This window comes from Metschnikowia bicuspidata (assembly GCF_001664035.1).
Source record: "Metschnikowia bicuspidata var. bicuspidata NRRL YB-4993 chromosome Unknown METBIscaffold_3, whole genome shotgun sequence".
Taxonomy (NCBI): domain Eukaryota; kingdom Fungi; phylum Ascomycota; class Pichiomycetes; order Serinales; family Metschnikowiaceae; genus Metschnikowia; species Metschnikowia bicuspidata.
The window spans coordinates 1,340,891-1,366,579 of NW_017387733.1; the positions used below are offsets into that span (position 1 = coordinate 1,340,891).

General features: G+C 46.2%; 5 protein-coding genes across 5 annotated transcripts; 4 read left to right on the top strand and 1 right to left on the bottom strand.

The window, feature by feature from the left end:
* Window positions 1–1,519: 1,519 nt before the first annotated feature.
* METBIDRAFT_31860 (uncharacterized protein) lies at window positions 1,520–3,364 on the top strand. The gene has a single exon (XM_018855933.1). It carries the CDS (start codon window positions 2,007–2,009, stop codon window positions 3,246–3,248), a length of 1,242 nt encoding a protein of 413 aa, XP_018711827.1. The 5' UTR covers window positions 1,520–2,006; the 3' UTR covers window positions 3,249–3,364.
* Window positions 3,365–7,050: 3,686 nt separating this feature from the next.
* On the top strand, window positions 7,051–10,380 carry METBIDRAFT_41884 (uncharacterized protein; the record flags this gene model as incomplete). Its single annotated transcript, XM_018857462.1, has 1 exon — window positions 7,051–10,380. The coding sequence occupies one exon, from the start codon at window positions 7,051–7,053 to the stop codon at window positions 10,378–10,380; it is 3,330 nt and encodes a 1,109-aa protein (XP_018711828.1).
* Window positions 10,381–11,144: 764 nt separating this feature from the next.
* Window positions 11,145–13,797, top strand: FLC1 (putative flavin adenine dinucleotide transporter). Its single transcript, XM_018854762.1, has one exon. It carries the CDS (start codon window positions 11,438–11,440, stop codon window positions 13,778–13,780), a length of 2,343 nt encoding a protein of 780 aa, XP_018711829.1. The 5' UTR covers window positions 11,145–11,437; the 3' UTR covers window positions 13,781–13,797.
* Window positions 13,798–13,969: 172 nt separating this feature from the next.
* On the bottom strand, window positions 13,970–15,497 carry METBIDRAFT_11855 (uncharacterized protein; the record flags this gene model as incomplete). The annotated part of the gene is made up of 2 exons (XM_018854114.1): window positions 13,970–13,997; window positions 14,020–15,497. The coding sequence occupies 2 exons, from the start codon at window positions 15,495–15,497 to the stop codon at window positions 13,970–13,972; spliced, it is 1,506 nt and encodes a 501-aa protein (XP_018711830.1).
* A 9,083-nt stretch (window positions 15,498–24,580) lies between these two features.
* On the top strand, window positions 24,581–25,673 carry METBIDRAFT_180051 (uncharacterized protein). Its single transcript, XM_018854763.1, has one exon. It carries the CDS (start codon window positions 24,878–24,880, stop codon window positions 25,526–25,528), a length of 651 nt encoding a protein of 216 aa, XP_018711831.1. The 5' UTR covers window positions 24,581–24,877; the 3' UTR covers window positions 25,529–25,673.
* The last annotated feature ends 16 nt before the right edge of the window (window positions 25,674–25,689 follow it).

A 25,689-nucleotide genomic window follows, 5' to 3' on the forward strand; every position in this document is an offset into this window, starting at 1 on the left:
TTTCTGGTGACTAGATATGTTGACTTTCTGATGACTTGATGCTGAGTTTCTGGTGACTAGATATTTGAGCTTCTGGTGACTAGATGCTGAGTTTCTGGTGACTAGATATTCAAGCTTCTGGTGATTTGATGTTGAGCTTCTGGTGACTAGATATTCGAGCTTCTGGTGATTTGATGTTGAGCTTCTGGTGACTAGATGCTGACTTTCTGGTGACTAGATATGTTGACTTTCTGATGACTTGATGCTGAATTTCTGGTGACTAGATATGTTGAGCAGACAGCCTGGGCGCCTGCGCCTCCGTGTGCAAGCTCCCGGGACTTGACTTCCTGTGGTCTGCTCTATTGGCTGAAATACCGGCTGCTTGCAGTGGAAATGACATCTGCACCTGGCAGCAGTGACGGCTGGTGCAAAGATCGGGTGCCGAAACTCAACTCAGATCAGGGGACCCCAAACAATAGTACATAGCCAAGCGAGCTCTCTTGATCTTCCCCCTTGATCGCTTCTTCTTTTTGTTTTCTTTGCTCGATTCTTCGACGTGTGTTTAGACCCCCGATATGTGCGATTGTCTACTCACGGCTCTATTTGGTTCTGCTGGCTTCGAAAATCAAGCTGCTGACCCGCGACGGTGTGCTTTGCCTATGCAGCCCATGATTGCCTGCCAAATAGTCGCGTAAATCAGATATCCAGGGAAGAAATCACGATAAGACTTCTATGTCGTGTGACTGATCAAGCCCATGGCCAGTACGATTCTCACTTTTCCTACTCCTCATTGCATTACTTGAGTTCTTTGCTTATCCCGAATCACATGTTTGAAGTTTCTCATCTGGTTTCAGCGAGCTGAAGCTGTGGGCCAATCAACCCAGGATAGCTTTGTATCAGGTACAAGAATATTTTCCGTATGAATATCTTCTACGGAATGTGAATATTGCCGTCGGCAAAATTGAGCTTCAAGAACGAATATAGCCGCATTGTTCTGGATATGCTTCTCGTTGCTCATCCCGAAAAGCTCTATCTTCACGCAGCATATGTACTGTAGCTTATCCAATGTCCGGATGAAATAGATGCGCCTTGGGCAGGGTCATAAGACAGTGTTTATTCTAAATACGCTTTCATGATATTTTAAGTCTGAATCTTTAAATGAACGCTCAATACTCCCACTCATTGAAATCTCTTTTAACGCATACATCCACCCAGATAGTCAAATGAATACTTGCTTTTTGGGAGATCAATTCTCACATGGTCAATTCTCGCAACTTGAAAAGCCTGTCGATTGAACAATGATGACTGCGAAAGAATTCGCGGGACATAGGTTCTGTTTCACTTTTTGACAGCTAAACTCCTAAAATAGCATAGGAAGCCGCATATACCATACAGAATATGTATCTGATCGGCGAAGGGACTTCCTCGAGCTCGACAGAATATTTCATGTGTGCTCGAAATGATATCTGACAGAACTTATTCCGAGAGTGCATCTAGATATATGCACTTACAAGGACTTTCAGTGTCGAAGACCAGGGACCTGACAATGGCTACGAACTACCAAATTTTTGGATGGAAGTTGTGCAGCAGATTTTGACACTCCCATAGCAACAGTTGACCAATTAGCCTTAAGCTATAATAATGCAAATTTAGGGCTTGCGACCGAAATCATTTAATTCGCTAGGTTTTGTGTCACCAAGAACTTGGAATCTTTCGCAGCACATATAGACGTGGGGTACCATAAATATATTCACTGCGTCTGCTTCATTTTCGGTCGGATGCATTTATGGTACGCCCGGGGCAAAAGCCATATAATCCCCATATCCTACGGCCTCAATGTTTTTTTCAATACTCACACTTCTTTCACATCTACGTTCAATAGTAGCCTAGATCCAGAGAGACCCGATCCTGATTTCGAAATCGTGATCCAGTCTTCAATTTCACTTGAACCATTCATTCGTGTACCAGAGATGCAATTGATTCCCAGAATTCTTTCTCCAAGCAGAGACCTTGGTGATTTCCAAAACATGGCGCCAATTTTTGACAGCTCGGATTCGTCCGCCTCAGAGACAAAATTCAAAAGAAAACGCAGAGGTGGCAAGAGCTGGAGCAGAAAATCAAAGAGAGCCAGAAACATTGAGCTTGTGGCTCCAGGAACACCTTCTGGAGAAGCAGAGACTACCAATGGCGTCGATATCATAAAAAGACGCTCTTCGCACATAATTGCCAGATTAAGAGTAGCATGGGCGCATAACAAGAAATCATTACATGAGGCTTTAAATATCAGGCCGGACTTGGAAAGCGAATCGGGAAACAAGACCAAGCGGGGCCCAGATGAAGTGGACGGCCAGGTTAAAAGACCAATTCTCGCCAGATTGCACCTGTTTATCTCAGAAATAGCCGACCTCTATGCCGACGAAGTCCCGCTGAAGGAAGGAATTGACAGATGCGACCCCTTCAAATACCAATTCGGATTTGGAGCGGAACACTACCTTACTGAAATGCTGAGGGCAAGAAAGATCAATCCAGGTTGCGGTTCTTTGGCAAAATCCAATGGCACTTTGCTCGCTGAAAGTCCTAGATCGGCCACAAACATGGAAACGCTCGAGAAGCCCGGAAAGGACAACTCGATTAAATACAGATGCCGTGGCTTGTTCCCAGTATCGACGGAGTCCGTCGTTTCAGAGAGAACGTCAACAGAAATCTCACAGCCAAAGAATCTTCCCATTTTTGGCTCCCCGGTCAGCGAGGAAGAATCGTTAGCATCGAGTGAAAGTGAAATTGCTTTCAATGCGTACGAGGCTAATTTGAGTGTGGAGAAAAGTGGCCAGCCAAGCACCGTCTCATTTGACTGGGACTTGACAAGAAGTCATGACGAGAGTGAGGTCGAGAAATTGTTAGATCATTTGCAACTGAGTGTTGCTGCCAGTCTTCAGTCGGCTGTCGACCACAGTAATGACAAGAAGCAAAAATCAAGATCGGCTTCCTCCGAGAGCCCTCATTATTTGAATAGCACCAGAACTGAGTCCGAGTGGAGCGTCAGCAACAAAAATGAACATATCTCAGATCTTTTGTCGCTAGACAGTGAACATGGCTATTTCTCAGAAATGTGCTGTGACACTGGTGACCGTGATTCAACCTCGGGTTCAGTGATTATTGAGGATCAGCATACTCCCATGAATTCCGGGCGGGGTATAAATGAGAAGCCCGGACGTTTGACAGAGGTGCAGATCTTGCACAATTGGTTAAAAGCAAGAAAAGATTTCTAGAGTCTGATAGAGCCAGGATGAAATTTTGCCGAATGTGGCTAAAAACCAAATTTCAGCACAAGAATCTGATACTTGATCGGGAGAACAATCTAAATAGTTTGCGTTTACTTCTACATTTAAAATTAGTTTTTTGCTAAAAAATATATGAATTATCAGCGAATATTACTCCGCAGTCTGCATTGCCACTCTATAGTTCAGGAATGAATATTGTTAGGAGATGAGTAATAGCTTGAAAAAAATCTTTGAACTCTAGTTTTGGGTTCATCTCATTATGGAATGGGCATCGGCATTAGAGTCGTCTTTGAAATTGTACCCTCGAAAGATTAGACATCATTAAACAAGATTTAGAACTGCAAGAGCAATATGCTTCAATAATACAGAAATTGAGTTTTCACATTTATGAGAATACAACAGGCAAGCACAAAAAATTAAAAACATCAAAGATGTATACGACAAAGTGTTACTTTTCTGATTATTGAAGTTCAGAGTGCGAGGAAAACTTAGTTTGCGTTACATGACTTCAATAAGGCGAAATTTTATTCCCGATATCACGCTCACGATTGCACAACAAATAAAAACATCTGGTCAATGCAGGGAATGAATATAATTCACTGAAAGCAAGTGTTTAACTGTAATAATCTTCTCTCAATGCAGTCAAAGTGTGTTGTGATTTCATGAAATCTCCCTAAAAAGTCCAAATGACATACCATGAGATCATTCCAAGGGGCGCTTAGTTTACCATTTATTCTCATTTAATGCATTGATTTTGTGGGGCAAGGGACAAAATTTGTCATTGAAAGCTCGCAAATAGAAAGTATCAAACGTACTTTCAAATAAAAGAGGTCTTGATCTTGTCGTCGAACAGCAAGAATCTGAATCACGTTAATATCCTTTAATACGTAGTTGTGGAATCAGCTTATTCATACAAGTATTCTAAGGTCTTTCTCATCTGAGGCATGCACTGTTCAAATGAATTCCCGGAAACCCAAGCAGCGCTGAATTACCGGATAGACGACCTGGTTCTTTTCAAAATGCATAGTACAATAATTGCAAGTACCTTTATCAGCAGAGTAAAAGCTAAATAGGCGATAATATCGGAGGGAAAGCAAAATAAGTTAGTACAAAAAGCAAAAAGATTACAGCACCACAATTTCGCATATGGTCTCCCACTACACTACTCAGTATGGCCCTATGCAGTTTAACTAACGTTGATCGGACGGGAAACAGTGCTTTCTGCATGGTATGGCCGTAACCGACATTTCAACTTGGAAGAATGATAAGAACTCTTAGAGTAACCTCATTTTGTTTTTGTAACTTTATCAAACCTGAGAAATCGCATCATCTAGTACTTCAACTCATTTTTTTCCCTCAATGGTTAAAGCCGTAACTCACCGACGGGGATAACCCTTTAATCAGATGAATCTACCAAAAAAAAAAGACACTTGGAACCTAGCTGGGAGCTGTCTAAAATTTTTTATATATATTTTTTATATAGTTTTGCCCCTTTAATCAGATGAATCAAAGAAAAAAAAAGATCAAATTTTCGGCATTATATGGCTTCTTTCTTAGTAGTGAAGGAGGGCATGAATTGATTGTAGCTTGTCAGGTCGCCTACCTTGAATTTTTGCCACTTTGCCCGCGGCGTCTCCTTGTGATTTCCCCCCAAGTAACGCTAAAGAAAATTTTGCAAAGAACATGGTTGGTGTAAAAGGACCTCACCACCGCCTATTTATTCAATCACGGATTTCAAGCTCCAATGTACTCAAAGGAGATGCTAGCTCCATATATACTTCCTTCGACAATCTAAAAACCTTTACCGGCTTGTTAAAGTTGTTCATAGGGTGCATTTTTTAGGGACTAGGAGGAAAAGACAAATGTAATTTTTGGCCTCGTCAAACGAAATATGGTCACGGAACTTAGAAAAAAATCCTACGGACGATGACATGGAGCTAATTCCTTTCAATGGATGACATTGGTTATGAGCAGAAGCCTTTTTGAGGTAGCTCTTCTTTGAAAATTTTGTGAGTTGGTGCTCGTGCCTTGTCACTTGAGAAGATGCTGCGATCTCCCGTATGCTTTTTCTTGATTGTCTTTTGTTCGTAGTTGGGATACATTCCTCCAGTATATAATAAGATGTTTATAAAAGAAACAATATCCAATGATGTAATTTTGAATTCTGAAACAGGTATGTGCCAAAGATACCATCCAGGCCGTGTCTAACGGAAGCCCGCCAAGTTTCGACACTGGGCATAAATTGAAAAGCTATTTAAAGGCTTCAAGAACTATTTCAGTGTATTGGTGACGTTTTGTTACTTTAATGAGAAGAATCTGCCAAAACAAAGGCCAGTGTATCATCAGGAACGATCTGATCCGTATGGCGCCTCTTAATTTGCTTTGACGATGCACTTCATGATAGGTTTCTTTCTAGCTTTAGCCCTGTGCTATACCTTACTTCAAGTTCTTGGCTACTAATAATAGCGTCTTTAAAGCTAATTACTTTTGTTTCTTGTCCCAATGCAGGGCTTTGCAAAAGACACGGTTCTTGTGAGTGTTTTGCAACCTGTCTGGAGAGAATGGCTATGTTTAGCCCACATTGCTATGAGCAAGTCTGGAAACTGCGACCTGAGATTGCATCTATACTTGGGGGTAGAGTCCGCCGGATGGCTTGATGAGTCGCCCAATAGAATTTGGTCAGGGTAAGTTCCCTATTGACCAGGTCTATGTTTGCCACTATTATGATACCATTGAAGACAGGAGGTACCTAATTACTCATTTGCTCTCTTGTCCGGTATCTGCATAACCAGTCTCGTTCGAGTTGGGAGTAGAATCATGGCATATTATCCGGAGCCAAGCTTTGACTTTTTCAGCGTCTACAACATATCTGTTACAGTATATCACCACGCGACGGGCAGCCACTGGGCAAGGATAAGCAGGACCATGTGATACACGACACCTTAAATAATAATTATGCAGCATATACAATTCTTTTGTCTTGATTTTACGGACAGGCGCTGGCAAGATCTACTTAGCGCAAGAACACCGAATGCCGATGACCAAACCCGATATCCTGGTATGGAGGTAGGTCAGGTTGAGAAAGGCGCTCCGGGCGCCTGCCGGGCACTATGCAGGAACACCCAGCATCCCAGAATTTCCAGAGCAAATTTTCACACAACACCCGGGACCATGGAACGCCGACCAATGCCTTCTCGCTCCCATTTACAAGCTTTCTTCAACAAGCCAGACATCCTGGCCCCACCCCGCGTCCTGCACATAGCGGGCGCCGTGCCGCGGCTTCCCCATATTCCCCGTGATCACGTGCGCCGGTGGAGTGACTCAAGACCCGCACGCTTATCGCCTCGGTACATGATTGTTCCTACTCCAGCGGCTAGATCTTTGAAAGCAGCACTCTACAAACCACAAAAGCAAACGGCCCCCACAACCGGCACTACAAAGAGCAGCCCAGAAGACGCCAGAATATTTGAGGCTTTCTGGACCACAAAACCAGCTCCTCTTCAAAACCAGCCGTCTTCAAAGCACCCCCTCTTCAAAGCAGGCGTCTTTAAAGCAGGCGTTTTTAATCCAGGTGTCTTTAAACCAGGCGTCTATATACCAGGCGTCTATTTACCAGTCGCCTTCGAAACCCGGCGCTCTCAAAACCCGGCGCTCTCAAAACCGGCCGTCTAAAAGCAGCCGTCTTTAAAAGCAGCCGCTCTCAAAAGCAGCCGCCTTTACACCAGCTTCCGGCGTCATTGACCGGCCCCATAGTTAAGCACCCCCTCCCATTTGACGCCCACAAAACCAGATGCCCGCAAACCCCGATTTGCAGCCAGTGTGCTTGCCGCTGTATACACTCGACTCGCCGCTCGTGCTTTTGCCCGGGATCCTCTACAACGTGTCCTTCCCGCGTCTCAAGGCGGCAGCGTTCTTGGCTCGCTACAGGACCCACGCCGCGCGCGTGCCTGTCGTCCAGGCCGTTTTGGCCGAGTACGACTTTGACGCGGCAGCCGCCGGAATCCCGGTCTTGTCCCCTGCCGCGGCCGCCGGCATTGCTGCGTTCCGCGAGGCCGAGGCGTCCGTGCACCTGCTTTCCGGAGAGCCCCGCGACGCGGACCCGGCCGCCGGCTTGGACTGGCTCGTGGTGGCCGTCTTCCCAAATTTGGCGCGGATCTCGAGCGCCGCGCCGGCGCAAACGGCGGCCACCGCCACGGTCTGCCGCGTGGTGGGCATTGCGGACGACGCAAACACCGTGCGGCTCACCTTGCAGGCAATTGTGCGGGCCGTGGACGCCGAGCGCCGCCCGGAAGCGGGTGCGCCGAAACGCCGCGGCGGCAGTGTGGCCAGCACTCCGAACGAGCGAGTCTTCGCCGTGTCCTGGCAGCACGAATCTGCCGCAGTTGCGCAGCACTCGGCGGTGTTCCAGGCGTCCGCCACGGCGCTCTTCGCGCTGCTCAACAAGTTCGTGGAGGCGTACCGGGCGGCCCTTGCGGGCGCGGAGTCCAGCCCCGACATGCTCACGTTGAACCCGTTGGCCAATGCGTTGTTCATGCAGGTGGCCGGCCTGAAGGACTTCGACAAGGCTTATGCCACGTTGCAGCGGATCTGTGGCTCCGCCGCCGCGGACCTGGCCGCCCAGTTGCTGCGCCTCGTTGATTTGACCGGGGCCATCGTGCCGTTCCCGAGCACGGAGAAGTTGCGCATCCTCCAGTGCGCCACCCTCGACGAGAGGACCCGGTTAGCCGCGGAAATTGCGGACAAGATGGCCTCGGTCTTCGAGACCGTGGCCGAGAACTCAGCCCGGGCCACGCGCTGGTACCACGGCGAGGCGTCGAACACGCAGAAAGCGAACCTTGTTGCCAACCAGTTGAAGTCCATACGCGTGGTGTTGGAGGGCTTGTCGAGTAAGAAGACTCCCGGAAGCGCTCTGCAGAAACAGCTCACAAGGCGCAGGAACGGAGCCGGAATCCCGCTTTCCAACGGCTCCAAGGGCCCACCGGGAAGGCGCGGTACGGGCCCTGGCGATGGCGACGACGACGACGATGATGACGACGACGACCTCCATCTCATCGCCGACTTCATCAAGAATCGGCTCCCTCGAATCACGTCGATTTCCAGCGATAGCAAGCGGCTTCTCGTCAAGGACTTCCGGCGCATCAAGAATGCTCAGCCGGGGAACGCCGACTTTCACGTGATCCGGAACTACTTGGAGATTGTGGCTGATATGCCCTGGGACAAGCACGTCGCGCGCTTCCAGTCCAACCAGGAGATCGACATCGCCGACGCTCGCCACCGGTTGGACGCAGACCATCACGGCTTGCAGCATGTCAAGACACGCTTGCTCCAGTACTTGGTGGTACTCAAGCTCTTGGCTGCCAACGCCGCGCAAGAGTACAGAGACTCGGGCATGCAAGAGGCCGAAGAGGCCCACCGGAAGCAACAGCAGATGGATGCTCTCAAGTTCACCCGCGAGTCCACCAATGGCGAGTCGATTATTGTTCCCAGCCAGGCGGAATCCAAAGCCATTCAGGAGGCAAAAGAAGCTGCTGAAACAGAAGAAGCTCAGGGGGAAACCACGCAGAGCTCGACTGAAAACGACCAAAGTGTCAAATCCTTGCTTGTAGCGAAAATCAACCGATCACCAATCATCTTGTTGGCTGGCCCACCAGGTGTGGGGAAAACATCATTGGCAAAGTCCATCGCCACCACGCTCGGGCGTAATTTCCAGCGCATTTCGCTAGGCGGAGTTCGGGACGAATCTGAGATTCGTGGCCACAGAAGAACCTACATTGGCGCAATGGCTGGGTCCATCGTGCAGGCGCTCCGCAAGTCTCGGTCTATGAATCCGGTCATCTTATTAGATGAAATCGACAAGGTGGTCGGCGGTCACAATAGCGGCAACAAAGCAAATGGTGATCCTGCAGCAGCGCTATTGGAAGTCTTGGACCCAGAACAAAACAGTCAGTTCGTTGACCACTTTCTTGGCTTTCCGATCGACTTGTCCCAGGTCATCTTCATCTGCACCGCCAACGAGCCACATGCGTTATCGCGACCACTTCTTGATCGATTGGAGATGATTGAGGTAGGTGCATACGACTACACCGAGAAGCTTGTCATTGGAAGCACATACCTATTGCCCCGTCAAATGAAAAGAAATGGATTACCTGACCAAGACAAGGTGCTTATCAGCGGAAACGTGATGAAGAAGATCATTCTCGAGTACACGCGTGAGGCAGGTGTCAGAAACTTAGAACGCACATTGGGTACCATTTGCCGCTATAAGGCTGTGGAATATTCTGAAAGTTTGGCAGACCCACTGAAGGTATTCCAGCCCGAAGTGGAAGAGTTTGATTTGCCAAGGTATATTGGCTTGCCCTTGCCCAGTCTCAGCAACAGAGTCGTGGAGCTGCCCATCATGTCCAGCCGCTATGGGGTCGTGAACGGATTGTCATATAACACCGACGGATCTGGGTCCGTACTAATTTTCGAAAGCATTGGGTTCGAGGGTAAAGGACAAACCTCTTTGAACATGACAGGCCGTTTGGGAGAAGTCTTGATGGAAAGCGCTAAAATTGGGCTAACTTTCATCAAGAACGCATTGTACAAACGATTGTTGAATTTGGAAGATCAAGAGGTCCTTGTCAAGCACCTTAATTCTCTAGAGATACACATGCATGTTCCTAGCGGAGCCGTGCAAAAAGATGGACCATCAGCTGGAATAACTATGGCTCTTCTGTTTCTCTCTTTGATTTTACAGAAACCCGTGCCGTCGAATATTGCCATGACGGGGGAGATCACGCTAAGAGGATTAGTGTTGCCGATAGGTGGATTGCAAGAGAAGGTTTTAGGCGCTCACCTCACAGGACAAATCGACAAGGTCATTGTCCCTCGTGAGAATAGACGGGATGTCCTCGAGCAGTACGTTCAGAAGATAAATGACCCAAGCCGCTTGAACGGTCTATTGAAGGATGATGCAGCTGCTGCGTTCAAAGATCTGTCCCCGGAGGACTACTTCGCCGAAAAGTACGGGGTGAGAATCGTTTACGCTAGAGAGTTCTGGGATGTGATCAAGCACGTGTGGGGAGAAGAGCTCCTAGCAAATGTCGAGCATTCCAGGTTGGACGAGTATCATTTGTGAATTTCGTGGACCAAGGAATGCTATTGCCCATTGAGGTGCGTTTTGGTGGCCCTGAAGCTACAAGGAGTCGCTCGACATACTATCCAAATACCAAATAGTGGAGCTAGCTACTGAGAAGAGTTCATAGTTAAGTTTCCACATTTGTGCCTCGGGGAACATGAGGTTTTTCTTATGTCACCCGCTTGTTTGTTGTGGCTCGCGGTTCCACGCCTTAGCCTACGAAATCACGGCGACGCGAGTGGAGGCTAGGATGTGGCTTATGCGGATTTGGAGCGAGGTAAGAGGCAAACAAAAGAAACGCGCTTTACTGCACATGCACGTGCATCGCAATAGACGTGCGAGAGGGCTTTGACAGGAAAAGAGTTGGTTTGTTGAGTGCGGATCGGAGGGTTGAAAGAAGTGGGAGGATGTCCTCCATCAGCTTCCCCCAGTCAAACCAAATCAGAAGACGGTGCATCAAGTGAATCACCATTGATGCACATGTGCAGGACCTGTGGAGACAAGTATAAGTGGCTTTTTCTGCTCTTCTGCTGTTATTCGGTTATCAGATCCGCCTCCACGCAGCCTGCACAGCTGCCTGCTATGTGTGCATATGGGTGCATATGGGTGTTTTCCTGCAAATTTTCGTGTGGTCCACTACTTTTGTGCCCCCTTCGCGCGCATGGTATCAGATCCATTGGCTTTTGTCAAACCTCTTCCAGTCTTGACTGAAAGCCTCGCAACACCCTGGCTAGTCTGATTTCAAGGATCTTTCGCTAAAGTCCCTCAAAATTTTCTGTTGGACACTTGAAATCTCGCTTGGGCCTCTCCTCCTGCTAACCGCACTTCTCTAGTCCCGGTGCCAATTTCCGATCTGGGTCAAACTTCAAGACATTCAGAGTGCTCCTCTATACGCTGCCTGGATTAAGAAAGTTCACCTGGATTTCTAGCTTAAGCACAGCGTGTCATAATTCAGTACTCCCAGCTACACTAGTGGCTTTTTTGTCGAGTACATAGGTTCCCGAACAATCAAATCCCTCTCCATCGACGATACCATATACCCCCAAAGTGCCTTAATATGAACGCTGTCTTTTTCCTTTGGCTTGCGCTTCTCATGCCAACCATGGCCAAGCGGTCGCTTTCGGCCACCTCGTTAGTCACATGCATGGACAGCTCGCAGATCTCACCATCATATTTCGATGTGACTTTCAACCCGGACGACCGATCACTCAAGTACTCGCTTGACTTGGTCACCGAAATCTCCGCCAACGTCACTGCGCATGTGCAAATATATGCCTATGGATTTGTGATCATTGACAAGTATATCGACATGTGTGACTTGGACTGGAAACAGTTCTGCCCGATCTACCCTGGAACCATGCAGATCGAGTCCATCGAGTATATCTCTGAGCTGTACGTGCTGCAAATCCCGGGAATTGCATACAGCGTGCCTGATATCGACGCCGTGGTGAAAGTACAGGTATACGATCGTCTGACCGGAGAGCTTTTGTCGTGTCTCCAGAGCTCGTTTTCCAACGGCAAAACAGTATCGCAAACGGCCATCAAATGGGTCACGGCATGTGTGGCCGGACTTGGCTTGTTGATCGCTGCAGTGCTATCCACATTCGGAAACTCAAATGCGGCGTCGCATATTTCCACCAACGCTGTGTCCTTATTCTTGTACTTTCAATCGGTAGTCGTGGTTTGTATGCAAAGCGTGGACCGGGTGCCGCCCATTGCCTCTGCATGGTCCGAGAATCTCGCCTGGTCCATGGGCTTGATACGGGTAGAGTTCATGCAAAAGATCTTCCGCTGGTACGTGCAGAGCACAGGCGGTACCCCCACCTTGTATTTCATCAGCAGCACCCAGCAAATCTTGGTACAGAGGGCTCAGATGTACTTGGATAATTTACACGAATATGCCAGCAACAATTTCTCGATTTCGCCGGGCATCAAGCGGTCATTGGATTACACTTTGAGCTCGAATGCCAACTTGGTGGTGCTCCGAGGAATCGAGAGAATCGGATACAACTCGCACATAGAGCCCACTTCCATTGTCGTCACGGGCTTCACTTTTTTTGTGCTCATGGGCTTTCTTTTGGCTGTGGTCATTGTTTGCGTCAAGCTGGCCGTCGTTCTCTTGATCAGATTCAAGAAAATCAATCCCAATAGATTATCACATTTCAGAAAGTCTTTTGTTATCATTTTAAAGGGCGCCTTGCTAAGATATGTCTACATCGGGTTCACGCAGCTTGTGATTCTCTCCTTGTGGGAATTCACTGTACAAGACTCGCCTGCTGTGATAGTATTAGCATGCCTCACGCTTCTTTTAGCGCTAGGCATCATTGCATATGCGTTGTGGAATACGCATAAGTTTGGATCTCGCTCGGCTCGCGACTACAAGAACCCAGCTGCCATTCTCTACGGGGATCCTGTTGTCTTACACAAGTTTGGTTTCTGCTATACGATGTTCCATGCGCAGAAATATTGGTTTGGCATGGCGTTGGTTTCATATGCCTTGTTGAAGGGCATTTTTATTGGTCTATGCCAATCGTCTGGTAAAGTGTCCTCAATCGTCATTTTCATTATCGACTTGGTGTACATGATTTTCTTGTTCACCCAAAGGCCTTACATGAACAAATCAACCAATATCTTGAACTACTGCATGGCAATAGTCATCACTGTCAACTCCTTCTTGTTCGTATTTTTCTCCGATCTTTTTGGGCAGCCGGCGCAAGTGTCCTCGATTATGGGGTGGGTGTTTTTCATTTTGAACGCAGCTTTTGCTTTGGTATTGTTGATCATGATCATCGTCTTGAGTCTTTTAGCTATACTATCGAAGAATCCCGATGCTCGCTTCGCCCCGGCCAAGGATGATAGAACATCCTTTCAAAGAATGTCTTCTACCAAGCACAGAAGAATCGAGAAAGATATGAGTGTGGAGGCACGCGCCAACAATGAGTTGTTTGCATTGGGTGCTGCGGCAAAGGATCACCTGACTGATTGGGAAGACCAAATATACAAACTTCATGAGATTCAGAAAGGATCCAAGTCAGAGTCCATCAGTGAAATAAATAACTCGACAAGCACGTCTGAAAACGACGATACACCGCAAGGAATCACTAATGAATTTGACGAGAGACAAGCCGCACCGACCCAGGATAAGTCTTTTGGGGAGAAGCTCAAGGAGAAATTGAAGTTCACATCTCCGGCCAAACCTGACGAAGCAAAAGGAGACTACCTGCTTTTGAAGCGCGAAAATAACACGCGTATGAGCGACACAATGACAGCAGGGAGCTCATTGCCAGAGTCTCCCGTCAAGAGGCCACTAAAGCACAGTCGAAACGATTCTACGCAAAGTGCGTTCTCCACGTCAAACTTTCCGTCACCTGAGCCCATGAACACCAAAGCATTTTTGTAATCTTGCTTGCTAGAGGTTGAACCCCCTCTCCCATCTAGGTAATCGTGTTGTTGCCGCCGAATAGTGTGTCCCAGGAGTGCTGTAACCTCACCACATGACGAATAGCGCCTAACTTCCCGATGGAAAAGAAGAATAACGAGAGCCGAACCCGGGGGTCACATTTCTTGAGCCAGCGCACTTTTGCCGCGATCATCTCGGTGATCTTGGTCTTTTTGGACTCAAAGAGCCGTTGCACATACCGTGTGGATTTCATAAGGTTCTCATTGATGCCCGCCAAATCGGCCTCGCTGTATATGTAAGCCTCGTTGATATCCACATCTTCGCTCCACTCAGGCAGCTCAGTCTCAGAAGACAGAAAGCGGGGGTCCCAGATGGACGGCGACCTCAAATACGGAATGTGGTACACGAGGGCCGGCGGGTGCAACTGAACCGAGAGCCAGTGAGCCGAGTAATCATCGGCCACCAAGGGACAAACCGGCGCACCGGAAAACTCTGTCTCGTATGCTGCAGTACCAGGCTGCGACTCGATGAACTTGTCTTTTGCAGCGATGGCCATGGCAAACTTGTGTGCTGGGCTGGAGATGTCACGGTGTGAGCTTTCTTGACGCTCACTTTTCGACGCTCGTTGCAGTAGCTTAGAAGTTTGCTGGTTGTTTTCCAAAGATGCCCCCTGCCTGTGTCTAGGGTACCTGCGTGCTTCTGTAGCCATAGGCAGCCGTTTTTCTATCGCCTGGGCATCCCAGCGCCACTCTTGCTCCTCATCGTGCGTGGAATCTTGTGGGTTGCAAGTGAATAACACGCCCACGTATGTGGCGGGGATGAAGATCACGACATCCAGGCGAGCATACCGCTTTCGACGGGCCAATTTTAAGCAGGGCGCTGGGGCCGGGAACGGCTGGTTTCTCCACCGGCGGGCGGGCCCGGTCAATTTCAGTCCCCTTGTTTTGATCTCGGTCATTCTCAGCGATTCTGTATCCGCCACTCTGGCTTGGGCCTGGTTTCTTACCGTGCTGGTTTCGAACAAGGGGCTATTCAGAATGCTTGCTCCTACAGTCTTTGTCCTCAGAGACCGGCTTCTCGGTATCCTTTCTTGCTGACCCCTAGCTCTCCGAGTACGAGCTCCCGGTGTGCCTGATCTTATAGAGCTGGTTTCGATCCCTCCATTGATATAGCCCTGGGCCGGCTCATGGGCGTGCATCCATCCAAACGATGAAAGCCAGGCCCGAAACGCCAGACCCCGGCCCGGCCGCATATTTGAGCCCCTTCGGTGCTCTGATTCCGACAGGTCTCCAGGGCTCTCCCGGTCATCAGAATTGCGTTGTTCTTTCTTGCCACGGCGTCCCCAGCGATCCAGGAAGTCGAGCTCCGTGTCCGCAGAAGTGAATGGAATGGAAAACTCACTTATCGCCGAGGGCGTGGCTACAGTCCGGGAAAATACGGGAAGGCCCCGGTGGCACTTAGTGAGCACAAGGTACGAGTCGCTCTGCAACGGGCGAAGCCGGATCTTGTGGCGCCGCGTGACTTTATATCCAGAAAAAGGAACCACGGTGTTGGACGAGCAAATCCCCGCCAGCGCTAGCGGCACAAAACAAAACATGAAAATGGCGTGCACAAGGAGTTTCATGGCCCGATGTGCCGTGGCTATTGCTTTCCTGGTGATTTTGCGGCCGGTGCTCGGTTGCAAAATGCGCGGTGCGGGCCGGGTGGCCAGTGACATGACGGGGCACTAGAAAAAGATGGGCTTTTCGCTGCACAGAGTTCAAAGAGCCTTGCCGTTTTGGGTTTGGTGGGTTATGTGATCCGGACGTTTGGCAGATTGTTTCATCCATGAATCTGCAAGTAGAGAGGTGCCCCACGATTGAGGTGTGATCTTCATCATTTTTTCTGCCTTCTAGAGCTGAGATGAGGAAATGAACGCACGGAGCGTCCGATGAGCGATGTTGGAAATTCTGGCGAAGCATATATTGATCCAGCAAAAGAACGAGACTTTTCCCACGGCCCGTTGTTTCCTTTTATTACCTCTCGGGAAGTCATTGGATCATGCGCACATTGACTATATTGGCACCCGGGTGTGAGGAACCTGGCAACCCGTGCTTGGTGTCTCCCACTACCAAGCGCCTCATCTTCAACCAGAAAAAAAAAAACGTATTCTCATACGGCTTCCTGGCTTGGGTGTTCGACGACTTTTAATGGCGACTGCGCCTTCAGAGGAGGCGTGGCTTCAAGTGAGGCTGTGTTGATCGCGACAAACCGCCGAGTTCTCTCAGCCAGTCAATTTTATCAAACCTTATGAATGGTGGCTGGGAAATGGCCCTGAAATATCTCAGAGCATTAGGCAATGTGTAATGTTTTCGAAATATTGTGCCATGATTCTATAACACATTCTCTAAGACCAGTATCGGCATAAATCTATATATACTGTTTCAATGTACATTGACACCCAACCATCAAATCTTTTTAAGCGTGTTCTATTTTGTGTCGTTTTTTGAGATGGATAGAAAGCAGCTACTCCCGGCTCAAACTTCATACTTCCTAGAGTTTCAGATGTCTTCTATACCAGTGTTTAATGTGTTTATTGGTAACTTCAAAGCCAACAAATTTGCACCATAAACCAGCTCCGATGCTGTGAGAAATGCCATACGGCTGCTTCTGCTTTAGCTGATCCATCACTTTTTCTGACAGACATGGTAAATCATCCAGCAAAATCCTCCATTCCTTTCTTTAAGTATGCGATGGTGTTCGACGAGCCGCAGAAACTGAGTGCTGACAGCTGGATCACTAATCTTGGCACCAATTTCGAAGGGTGAAGAAATACTTGATCAGCCCCAAAACGCTGGTGTCACTCTCGATGCTTTTCCAAAAAACATAATTTGCAGAGCTCTAGCATTACTTTGTTTTCTTTATAAGTCCATAAATCAAAACGAAGCTGTTTAAACACTGATCGCGTGAATATGTATTCTTAATTATTAGAAACATCTGTATCAGCTTCTCAAAATCCAACAGTCAAATTTTTTCAGCCAACGCTGGGCCATGATCTTTAAATAGACCCAAAGCATACTTCATTGTGGATCAAGGCATGGCCGAGTAATTTAATACCAAAAGCAGCTCTCAGCATATGTATGCTTCAATTGGGTGCACATTCACCGGATGATGCAACTTTGAAACCCGTAACCCAGACGCCAGAAATCCTTACGAACCAAAACGGCATAACTCGATAAAAGTATTCATGTATTTTAAAAACCCACGCCTGTGGAAACAGGAATAAATTAACGAAATTCTTCACTTTACGTTTTGATAATTGAAAAACCGCTCTCCCATTTTTGAATGTACGACTAATTACAAGTGGGGATAAAAGTTCCAGGGAGTTGAACGACCTATGAGATCTCGATTCCGATCTCTTAGTCACAAAATTATTGCGGCCTTGAATTATTTTCCCCTGTTCATTTAATGCTGCGAACTGCGCCCGCTGCCTGGCTTCCAATTCACAATGGCAGAATTTCGCAGTCATTACTTTGTTAGGCCGCCGACTGCAAAAAGTCAATTTTCCTATATAAACAGGTGTTCGCTCCACCTTTTGCAAACTCTCTTCTATCACTCCTTTCTTCACGACGATACGCTTCATCATGATTGCACAAGTGATTTTTTGCTTCAGACTCATCAATTGCGTTTCGGAAATCGCCGGGCTCTGCCTCACGGGCTATTTTCTTGTCGTGCTCCTTCTTGAACTCTCAGTCCAGGCAGAATCTGCCACCATGGACTTGAACGCTGTTCAAATCAAAGAATACTACTCTGGCCCCTTTGGGGCCGAACCTGAGATTCAGACTCGTAGTAGAAACACTACCTCTGATTTCATCTCTGTTCAAATTGCTGCTGCCTCTGCTGCCCTTCATCCCAGATATTCAAAGGCCACAGAAATAAACTGCTCTACTGCCTTCTCTCCATCAAGCGACGGTAGCATTTTGGAATTTTCCGATGGGGACACTGGTGCTTCTTCCGTTCTTTCTTTCAATTCAGACTCTAAGCTTGGCTCCTCGGCTGGTTCTTCTATGAAGCCAGCTGTAGTTGTAGACTGCACTGAGAATGATGAAATCAAAAGAACGCAAGGAAACTTGTTCCCGGACAACAATTCTATTTTCAATGGGGAACTTGAAATCTCCAAAGTGGAAGCCATCGCTCTGCTGCCTGCCGCTAACCCAGATATTGACATGGAGTCTGGGTGGCAAGTTCAGGGAAGAAAGCGCAGAAATTCTCGCAGAAGGACTGGCACAAAAGTGGATACAGTTTCTGGGACTTCTGGAAAGAAACTCACCAATGAGCCAGAATCTCCTGTCTCCAAATCTCCTCTTTCTGATAACCCTTTTCTGGTTTTGGCCGACATCGATGAGAACGACTATCAGGGACCACGCCCAATCAGATCATATATGAAAGCTCCTGGAAAGCTCGAGCTCTCTTCTCATGAAAACGTGAGTCCTGGCAGCTCTCTGGCTATGGAATTTACTATGGGAAACTACGAGGTGGTTAACCTGAATGTAGTCAGCAATGGTATGAACATGGCTTTTGAATCTATTGATGAGAATGATCTGGGACTTAGCCGAGAATACACTCAGAACTTGGTCCAAGAATTTCCCCAAGACGCGGGAGAGAATATGGGCTCCAAACAAGTCGGAACTACCGTTGGAATGTCTGATATTCTCGTATCTGATATTTCTGATGACGGCTGGAAAACACAAGGCAGAAAGCGCAGGAATTCTCGGAAAAGGCCTGAGCCAAGCCTCATTATGGCGACAACAACGGGATCAATCCTGACTGATCAGAAGGATTCCTTGTGGTCAACCTCATCAATGAGACAGCTCTCCTCTAGTTTTAATCCTTTCCTGGTGTTGGCCGAAATAGGCGAAGAAGATTTTCAAAAAGCCACACCGAAAAGATATTTACGTCTCAAAACCTGAGACAATTGCTGGCCACTGGGTCAATGGACAACGCTGTGCTACCAATTTGATAGCTACATCGCTCGTAGACTGATGAATAACGGTTGAAAAAGACCGCTATTTCTATTTGTTTTGAAAAAAAAAAATCAAAAAATACAAAAAAAAAAAAAATCAAAAATACATCGGTGAGGTCTTCGCCTCTTCGATATTTTCTCCGTCAAAGGATATATAGGAATAAACATAACTCCACATTCAACCTTCACTACCAAGTCTCGATGCTTGATTCTAAGCAATACGGATCTCTTCTCATATTCATAAAAGTTGCAAGTGTTGCTTCATAACATTTTCGTGGTGAATGTTTTTCTTGTAGGGTGTCTTCATAGTCTTTCTGTGTATGAGATTTCGTCTTTAATTTGAGTTACGGGGAAGGGTTATTGGTGAAAAGTGTAGATTCTTTGAGTTCAAGTTTAAGTTCAGAGATCAGTGAAAGAGCATTTAAAAATGCAGAGAAGGCTTTGGCAAATTGTAAGTAATACTTGTCTGATTTCCTTAAGCGACTCTCTCATATTGTGGACTTAAAAGAGAATAACAAGCGTAGCAGAGTTTTCGCCGTCGGTGCCTACACGAGGTCTCGGATGAACGGCATTTTCTCTTGTCGGCCTGCCTCAATATAATTGTTTTAAACGGATACAATAATTCTTGATTCCGAAACACCACTGATCGAACCTAACTTTTTTATGGAATGAAGATCCTCACATTTGTCACTCTTGAACATTGAATTTTGCCCCCTATCTTTGTGATACTTTATCATAAGATCAACGCTTCATTGGGGCGTTTTCAAACTCAATCGGCCCGCAGTCAAATCAATTTGAATATTGTTACTGAATCCAGCTCTTAGATCTGAAAATAACTAAGTACCTTCGAATCAAGTATTTAGTGCAGAGAGCGAGTATATCAAATACAGTCGTTTGTTCAAACATTGCATCTGTACACATTCAGATACTTGATATCAGAACCTTCCCAAAGAAAGAAGACTATTGAAAACCAACAATTTGCATGAACAAACTTTTAATTCAGATTCCCACTTTACTGGATACATTCCACCCAAACGAAGTTTTCTGATAGAAGATCAGAAATTAGCTCACTTGTTGAGGGCTTGGAAGTACTTATACACATACTCTTGAGCCACATGTATTCCTCTAGCTTTGTCTAACAGTAGGAATATATCAGTAGGCACATATCAGTAGGAAACTAAGAACCTTTAAATTTCTCTCAAACATACACCTACCGCAAAAACACAGCCTTTCCTTCTCAATCAAAATCATTCTTTCCATGGAATAAGAAGTAAATTTCATGCCTTCTTTCAAGCACCACCACATATGAAACATGAATTCCCTGTCAAAAATACTAAGCCATCTGTAAATATTCCTTATCTTCGAAAATGCTGGCCATGAAAGCTTGTCTCTTTTTGAATTTGCCATTTGTATACTACGCAGTTATTGCATCCAAAAAAGATTGCAGCACCACAATTTCGCATATGGTCTCCCACTACACTACTCAGTGTGGCCCTATGCAGCTTAACTAACGTTGATCAGACGGGAAACAGTGCTTCCTGCATGGTATGGCCGCAACCAATTTTTGGATTTGAGAAAACACTATAAAGTCTAAAAGTAACCTCGTTTTGTTATTGAAGATTTATTTAACCTGAGAAATTGCATTACCTTATACTTCAAGTCATTTTTGACCTCAAACATTAGGTCCGTGACATCTGATTTTTTTCAGATGAATCTACCAAAAAAAAATGAATTGTTGTAAAGCTGAATTCACAACGTTGACAACTTGTTAGAAGAAGTTGAGAGCATCAGTCAACTCATTAAGAAAGAAGAGATGACGCACGGCATCAAACAAAAGGCGTGGTTTCGAAAGTTGTCGCACTCTATGCTCAAAGCCTACATATTTTTGGATTCTAATAAAAATGGTTATAAGTTACAATATTTCAGAGGACTTGTTCGCAATATTCATCTGTTATAGCGATCAGAAGTTAACCCATCTCTGCAATGAGTGTGAGATTGTGCACTTTTGAGGGCAAAAGATCGACTTTCAAGCTCCAATGCACTTGAGGGAGATGCTAGCTCCTAAAAAACTTACTTTGACAATTTAAGAAACCTTAATTGGTTTGTTAAAGTCGTTCGCAGGGTTTATTTGCTTAGGGACCAGGAGGCAAAGACAAATGTACGTCCTGCCGCCTTATCAAATGAATTATGGTCACGGGCCCTCAGAAAAACATATGCTATGGGACGATAACATTTAGTTAATTTTATTCAAGTGGTTGACCTTGGTTATGGGCAGAAGTCTTGTTGCGGTCACATCCTCTTTGAGAGATTTCGTGAATTGGAGTTCGCGCCTTTCACCTAAGCCAATGTTGCGTTCTATGATATGTTTTTTCTTTATAGTTTTTCGTTAGTGGTGGGGGTTCACACCCCTCCAGTGACACCCTATAATATAGTGTTTCTTTAAAAAAAAATTGTCTTTAGTTCGAATACGTGGTGGACTCAGGTTTCAATAAACAATCTGTGTTTCCTGCATGTTGTTAAACTGGTGGCTGTTACGGACCTCAAAAAGTTTGACTCTTGATCTAATTTAAAAAAGCAGTTTACCTCACCTTAAAGGTAACATCGTGTTTTTCTGACTCAATCGCTGACTCGAAAGCAAATCAGTCTCTGCGTTATATTTTTGTGTTATCACACCGACAGACATAGATGCCGATCCGCGAAGCGACAGCCTGATTTCGCAGCCATACTTTGTTAGGCCGCCGACTGCAAAAATGAATTTTCCCAGATCAGCGACGGTTCGCTTCTTTGTCTCCAAACATTCTTTTACCTCTCCATCCTTCACGAGCATACGCTTCAACATGATTGCACAAGTGATTTTTTGCTTCCAAATCATCCATTGCGTTTCGGAAATCGCCGGGCTCTGCCTCATTGGTCATTTTCTTTTCATGTTCCTTCTGACGCTTCCAGCTCAGCCTGAGTTTATCGCCATGGACTCTACGACACTCTGTGTTAGTCAAACTCACCCAGACCCCAATGAAATTTCTATCTCGAGAGGTGAATCCGAGGTGACCACTGGAAATCCTGACTCTGGTTTTACCTCTGTTGAAAAAACTGTTTCTTCTACTGTTTCTGCTGTTCCTGCTACTTCTGCTGCTTCTGCTACCACTTGCTTAACAATCACAAACACCAACAGTTCATCCGCTAATTCTTCAGCTAGCGACGATAGCTCTTCTGGATTGTCCGATGGCGACACTGATGCTTCTTCTGCAGTTTTTCTTTTCTCAGACAGTAAGCTTGCCTCGGAGAATGTTCCTCCGGATTCAGCCGTAGTTGTGAAGACTGACAAGAATTACCAAGCTCGAATCTATCAAGTCGGACTCAACTCTGTCCACAGTGGGAGATTGATGGACACAGCTATAAACATTGCTCTGCTGCCTGTTGTCATCCCAGATAAATCTGGATGGCAAATACAAGGTAGAAAGCGTAGAGACTCTCGTACAAGGCCCGGAAAGACGACAGATGTGAAAATAACTACTTCTGAGAAACTGTTTGTTCTCGAGTCAAAATACTCTATTCCCAAATCCGTGCTCTCTAATAATCCTTTCCTGGTCTTGGCCGACATCGATGAGGACGACTATCAGACGCCATTCTCGAAAAGACAGTACGGGAAAGTTCCAGTCACTCTTACTCTTGAATGCCTTCCTTTTGACAAAAGCACTCTCCAGTACCTCTTGCTCTTCGGACTTCAAAGTGGGCTCACACAAAGCCCATATGGAAAAAGCAGTTGAGAATAAAGTGTTGGACATTGCTCAAAACGCTGCCCAAGCCTATAATCAAGACTCTGGTTATGTCTCAACGCAGAATGCAGTTCTGAGCTCGAACCAAGTTGAGACTTATGTTGAAGTGCCTGTTACTCTTGCAACCGATGTCTTTGACTCTGGATGGCAAGTCCAAGGTAGAAAACGTAGAAATTGTCGCAAAAGACGGGCAGAAAAAATCACCAGGAGAATATTCACAAATACTGCACTGACTAGTGAAAAATACCCTATGAAGTTGAAAAATTCTTTGGTTCATCCCAGTTCATCATGGAGTCCCTTCCAGGTCTTGTCTGGGATAGGTTATGACGATCTCCAGAAACCTAGATCCAGAAGACAAATGCAAAAGAGATGTGTCGCAGCCACCCTATTAGAAAGTTCTACGGTAGCAGTGGTACCACTTCTCATTTCACCTGCTGGGTCGACTGAAGACTTGATGGTGGGCGCACAGGAAGTTACATCACAGGGCCCAGCAAAAAACGATAGAGCCAAAGATTTGACAAATCTTCCCCAGGAGATCGGCTACAAATAGTCTGCAAAATTGACCACAGATTTTTCTGTTGGCACCACTATCGATGACAAAACTGTTGATAAAGCTAAAGGCCCCAGACAGCGTAAGACCTCTGGACTTTACTCCTCAGCACAGAAAAGAAAGGCCATCAATTACGATGATTTTGACTTGTCTCGTTTGCGGAAGCACTTGAAGTACAAGGAAAGTAAAACTAGCGCCACTCCAATTTTCAGTCCCAGTCCCTTACAGAGATAACTCTAAGGAAAAGGGAACACCCTGGTTTGCGTATCAAATTGATGACGAAAGAAATGAAGATGAAGGTTGGCAAGTGCAAAGAAGACGACGTCTGGGGGGATGGAGCCTATACCTGAGAATATTGTCATCTTGTAAAAGAGAAAAAGAACAAACGGACATGAACAAACCATCAAACATGATTTCAAAACAAGTTGAAAACAATAAAGACAAAACGACGAAAAAGAAAAAAAAAAAAAAAANAAAAAAAATAGAAAAAATACAGTACGTAGCAATAGACACGGTCTTCTAAGCGAAGTATGATTTGTCAGAGTGGAATCCTGAAGACAATGTAGCTTGGACGCCTTCCTTAGTCATTTCTACGACAGCTATGAAACATTCAAATACTGGTGACAAGAGCTAAAATCTGCCATACCCATGGGTAAAGATGAAATTTTGGCTCTGGTGGACAATTGTTTCCAGAACCTAACTGATTTAAACTGGTCCTCCATCAGGATATCACTCGAAGCGGCGAGTCACAAACGTTGAGCTCTTTGAGTCCTGTCCAAGCATTTGAGTTGAGGCAGCCACAGGAATCTTATCCCAAAACGCGATGATGTAGTATAAAAACGGAAACAGATGCGTGCCAAGAGTCTGTCTGGACCGTGATGAACGAAAAGGGATGGGCCGGTTTTCGACGCTAGGTTCATATGCGGAGCTGGTCGAAGGTTTTCATATAATGTTCTATAAATACCTTGAAAATTGTGGTGACGAACCAATATATTTCTGTTAAGTTCTCCAATGAGTTGTCGGCTGGGGCCAACATTGAGTTCAAGCTCATGGGCTTGGAAAACTTTAGCTCTTGCCACCAGTATTGGGATGTTTTGCAGCTGTTGTAGATATGGCTTAGGAATGCGTCGGTGGCGTCTCCGTTGTTGTGAATTTGCTCTGTGCAAAGATGGCATTGAAAATCCGATGTGTCGCTCGGTAGGATCACGATCCAAAAATAGTCAATTGCATTGATGCTTACGTATATATCACGAGATTCTAGTGGCAAGATGGACAATACAACTCATAGCTAGTAGCACGTCCTGATCCCCCACAAGCCTCGATTTTGGGGTTGAAAAGGGTCTGGCGGATTTCCAATCTGCACCACTAGCTTCAGGTCCAACTAGTGAGAAATATTTCAGGCATAGAGAATGACTTCATCGGCTCCTTCTTCTCCGCCATCTCAAATACACCATTCAAGATGAATGACTTGATGAAGAAGGGAAACTTGCCGAGAACGTGAAAGGTGCGTCCATTTTCAGTTTCCAGGATGATAGACTTGATGTAGAAGACAAACCACTCTTGAGTTGCCACACATTAATCGTCAGTACCGTATGGTGGCAGTTGTGATTGTAGAGTCACAACAAAAGCATCCTGAGGAGCTGGAAATATCGGCTAGATATTGCGATCGAGTTTCAGAATGAAAGTGTAAATACGCGGCCTAGAATGAATTTCATAAGCTGGTGTAATGTGATTGTCCGCACTAAGGCAACAAACAGAGTGAAAGTAGGATGTCTTGGCAACTGATAGCACTGGCCTGCATTAAGGTCCTTACTCATTGGACCATCGACAATCCGAGCCCTAGGGTCCTTACTCATTGGACCAACAACAATTACATGCAATTCAATACTTGTGTACTTCACAAGGAATCAGGAAACGTATCCTGGGCTCTTTCGATAAATTCGAACCCATGTGTCTGTCTTGTACTCATGTCTTGTACTCGTGAGACAGTCAGCAGCGTGCAATTCAGCCAAGCTTTGTGTCAGGCCGCCTTTAGAGAAGAGTATATACATCCAGTACCTCTGCGTGACTCCACTGAACGTATGATCAGGGGCAGAATTGACTGTCTGTGGCAGATGTATTGGGGCAAAGGCTCCGTCGACAAAGCAGACATGATTCTTGCTTGCCCTCTGTCCCAGAATCCAACACAACTACTTCTCAGCTCTGAGCTTGCTGCCGAAAAAGAAACAACCGGGACTCGAATCGCTTTTTGGCCACGCTACGGCTGCGAGCTGCTGGGAGACTGTCCCTGCCAGCTGAAAGGAGAATTGACCCAAAGCAAAACAGCATTTCGCACCCATTCGCACCGTGTCGCAGCTCCAAGTCGCAGTGCCCTCAAACACCCAGACACCAATCACCCAGACATAATTGCCCAGACATAATTGCCCAAAAATTGCCCAAAAACAATCACCCGGAAGCAATCACCCAAAAACAATCACCCAAAAACAATCACCCAAAAACAATCACTCAAAAACAATCACTCAAAAACAATCGCCCACCACCCAGAAGCACCGCCCAAAGCAGCACTGCCCACACCCCCAGC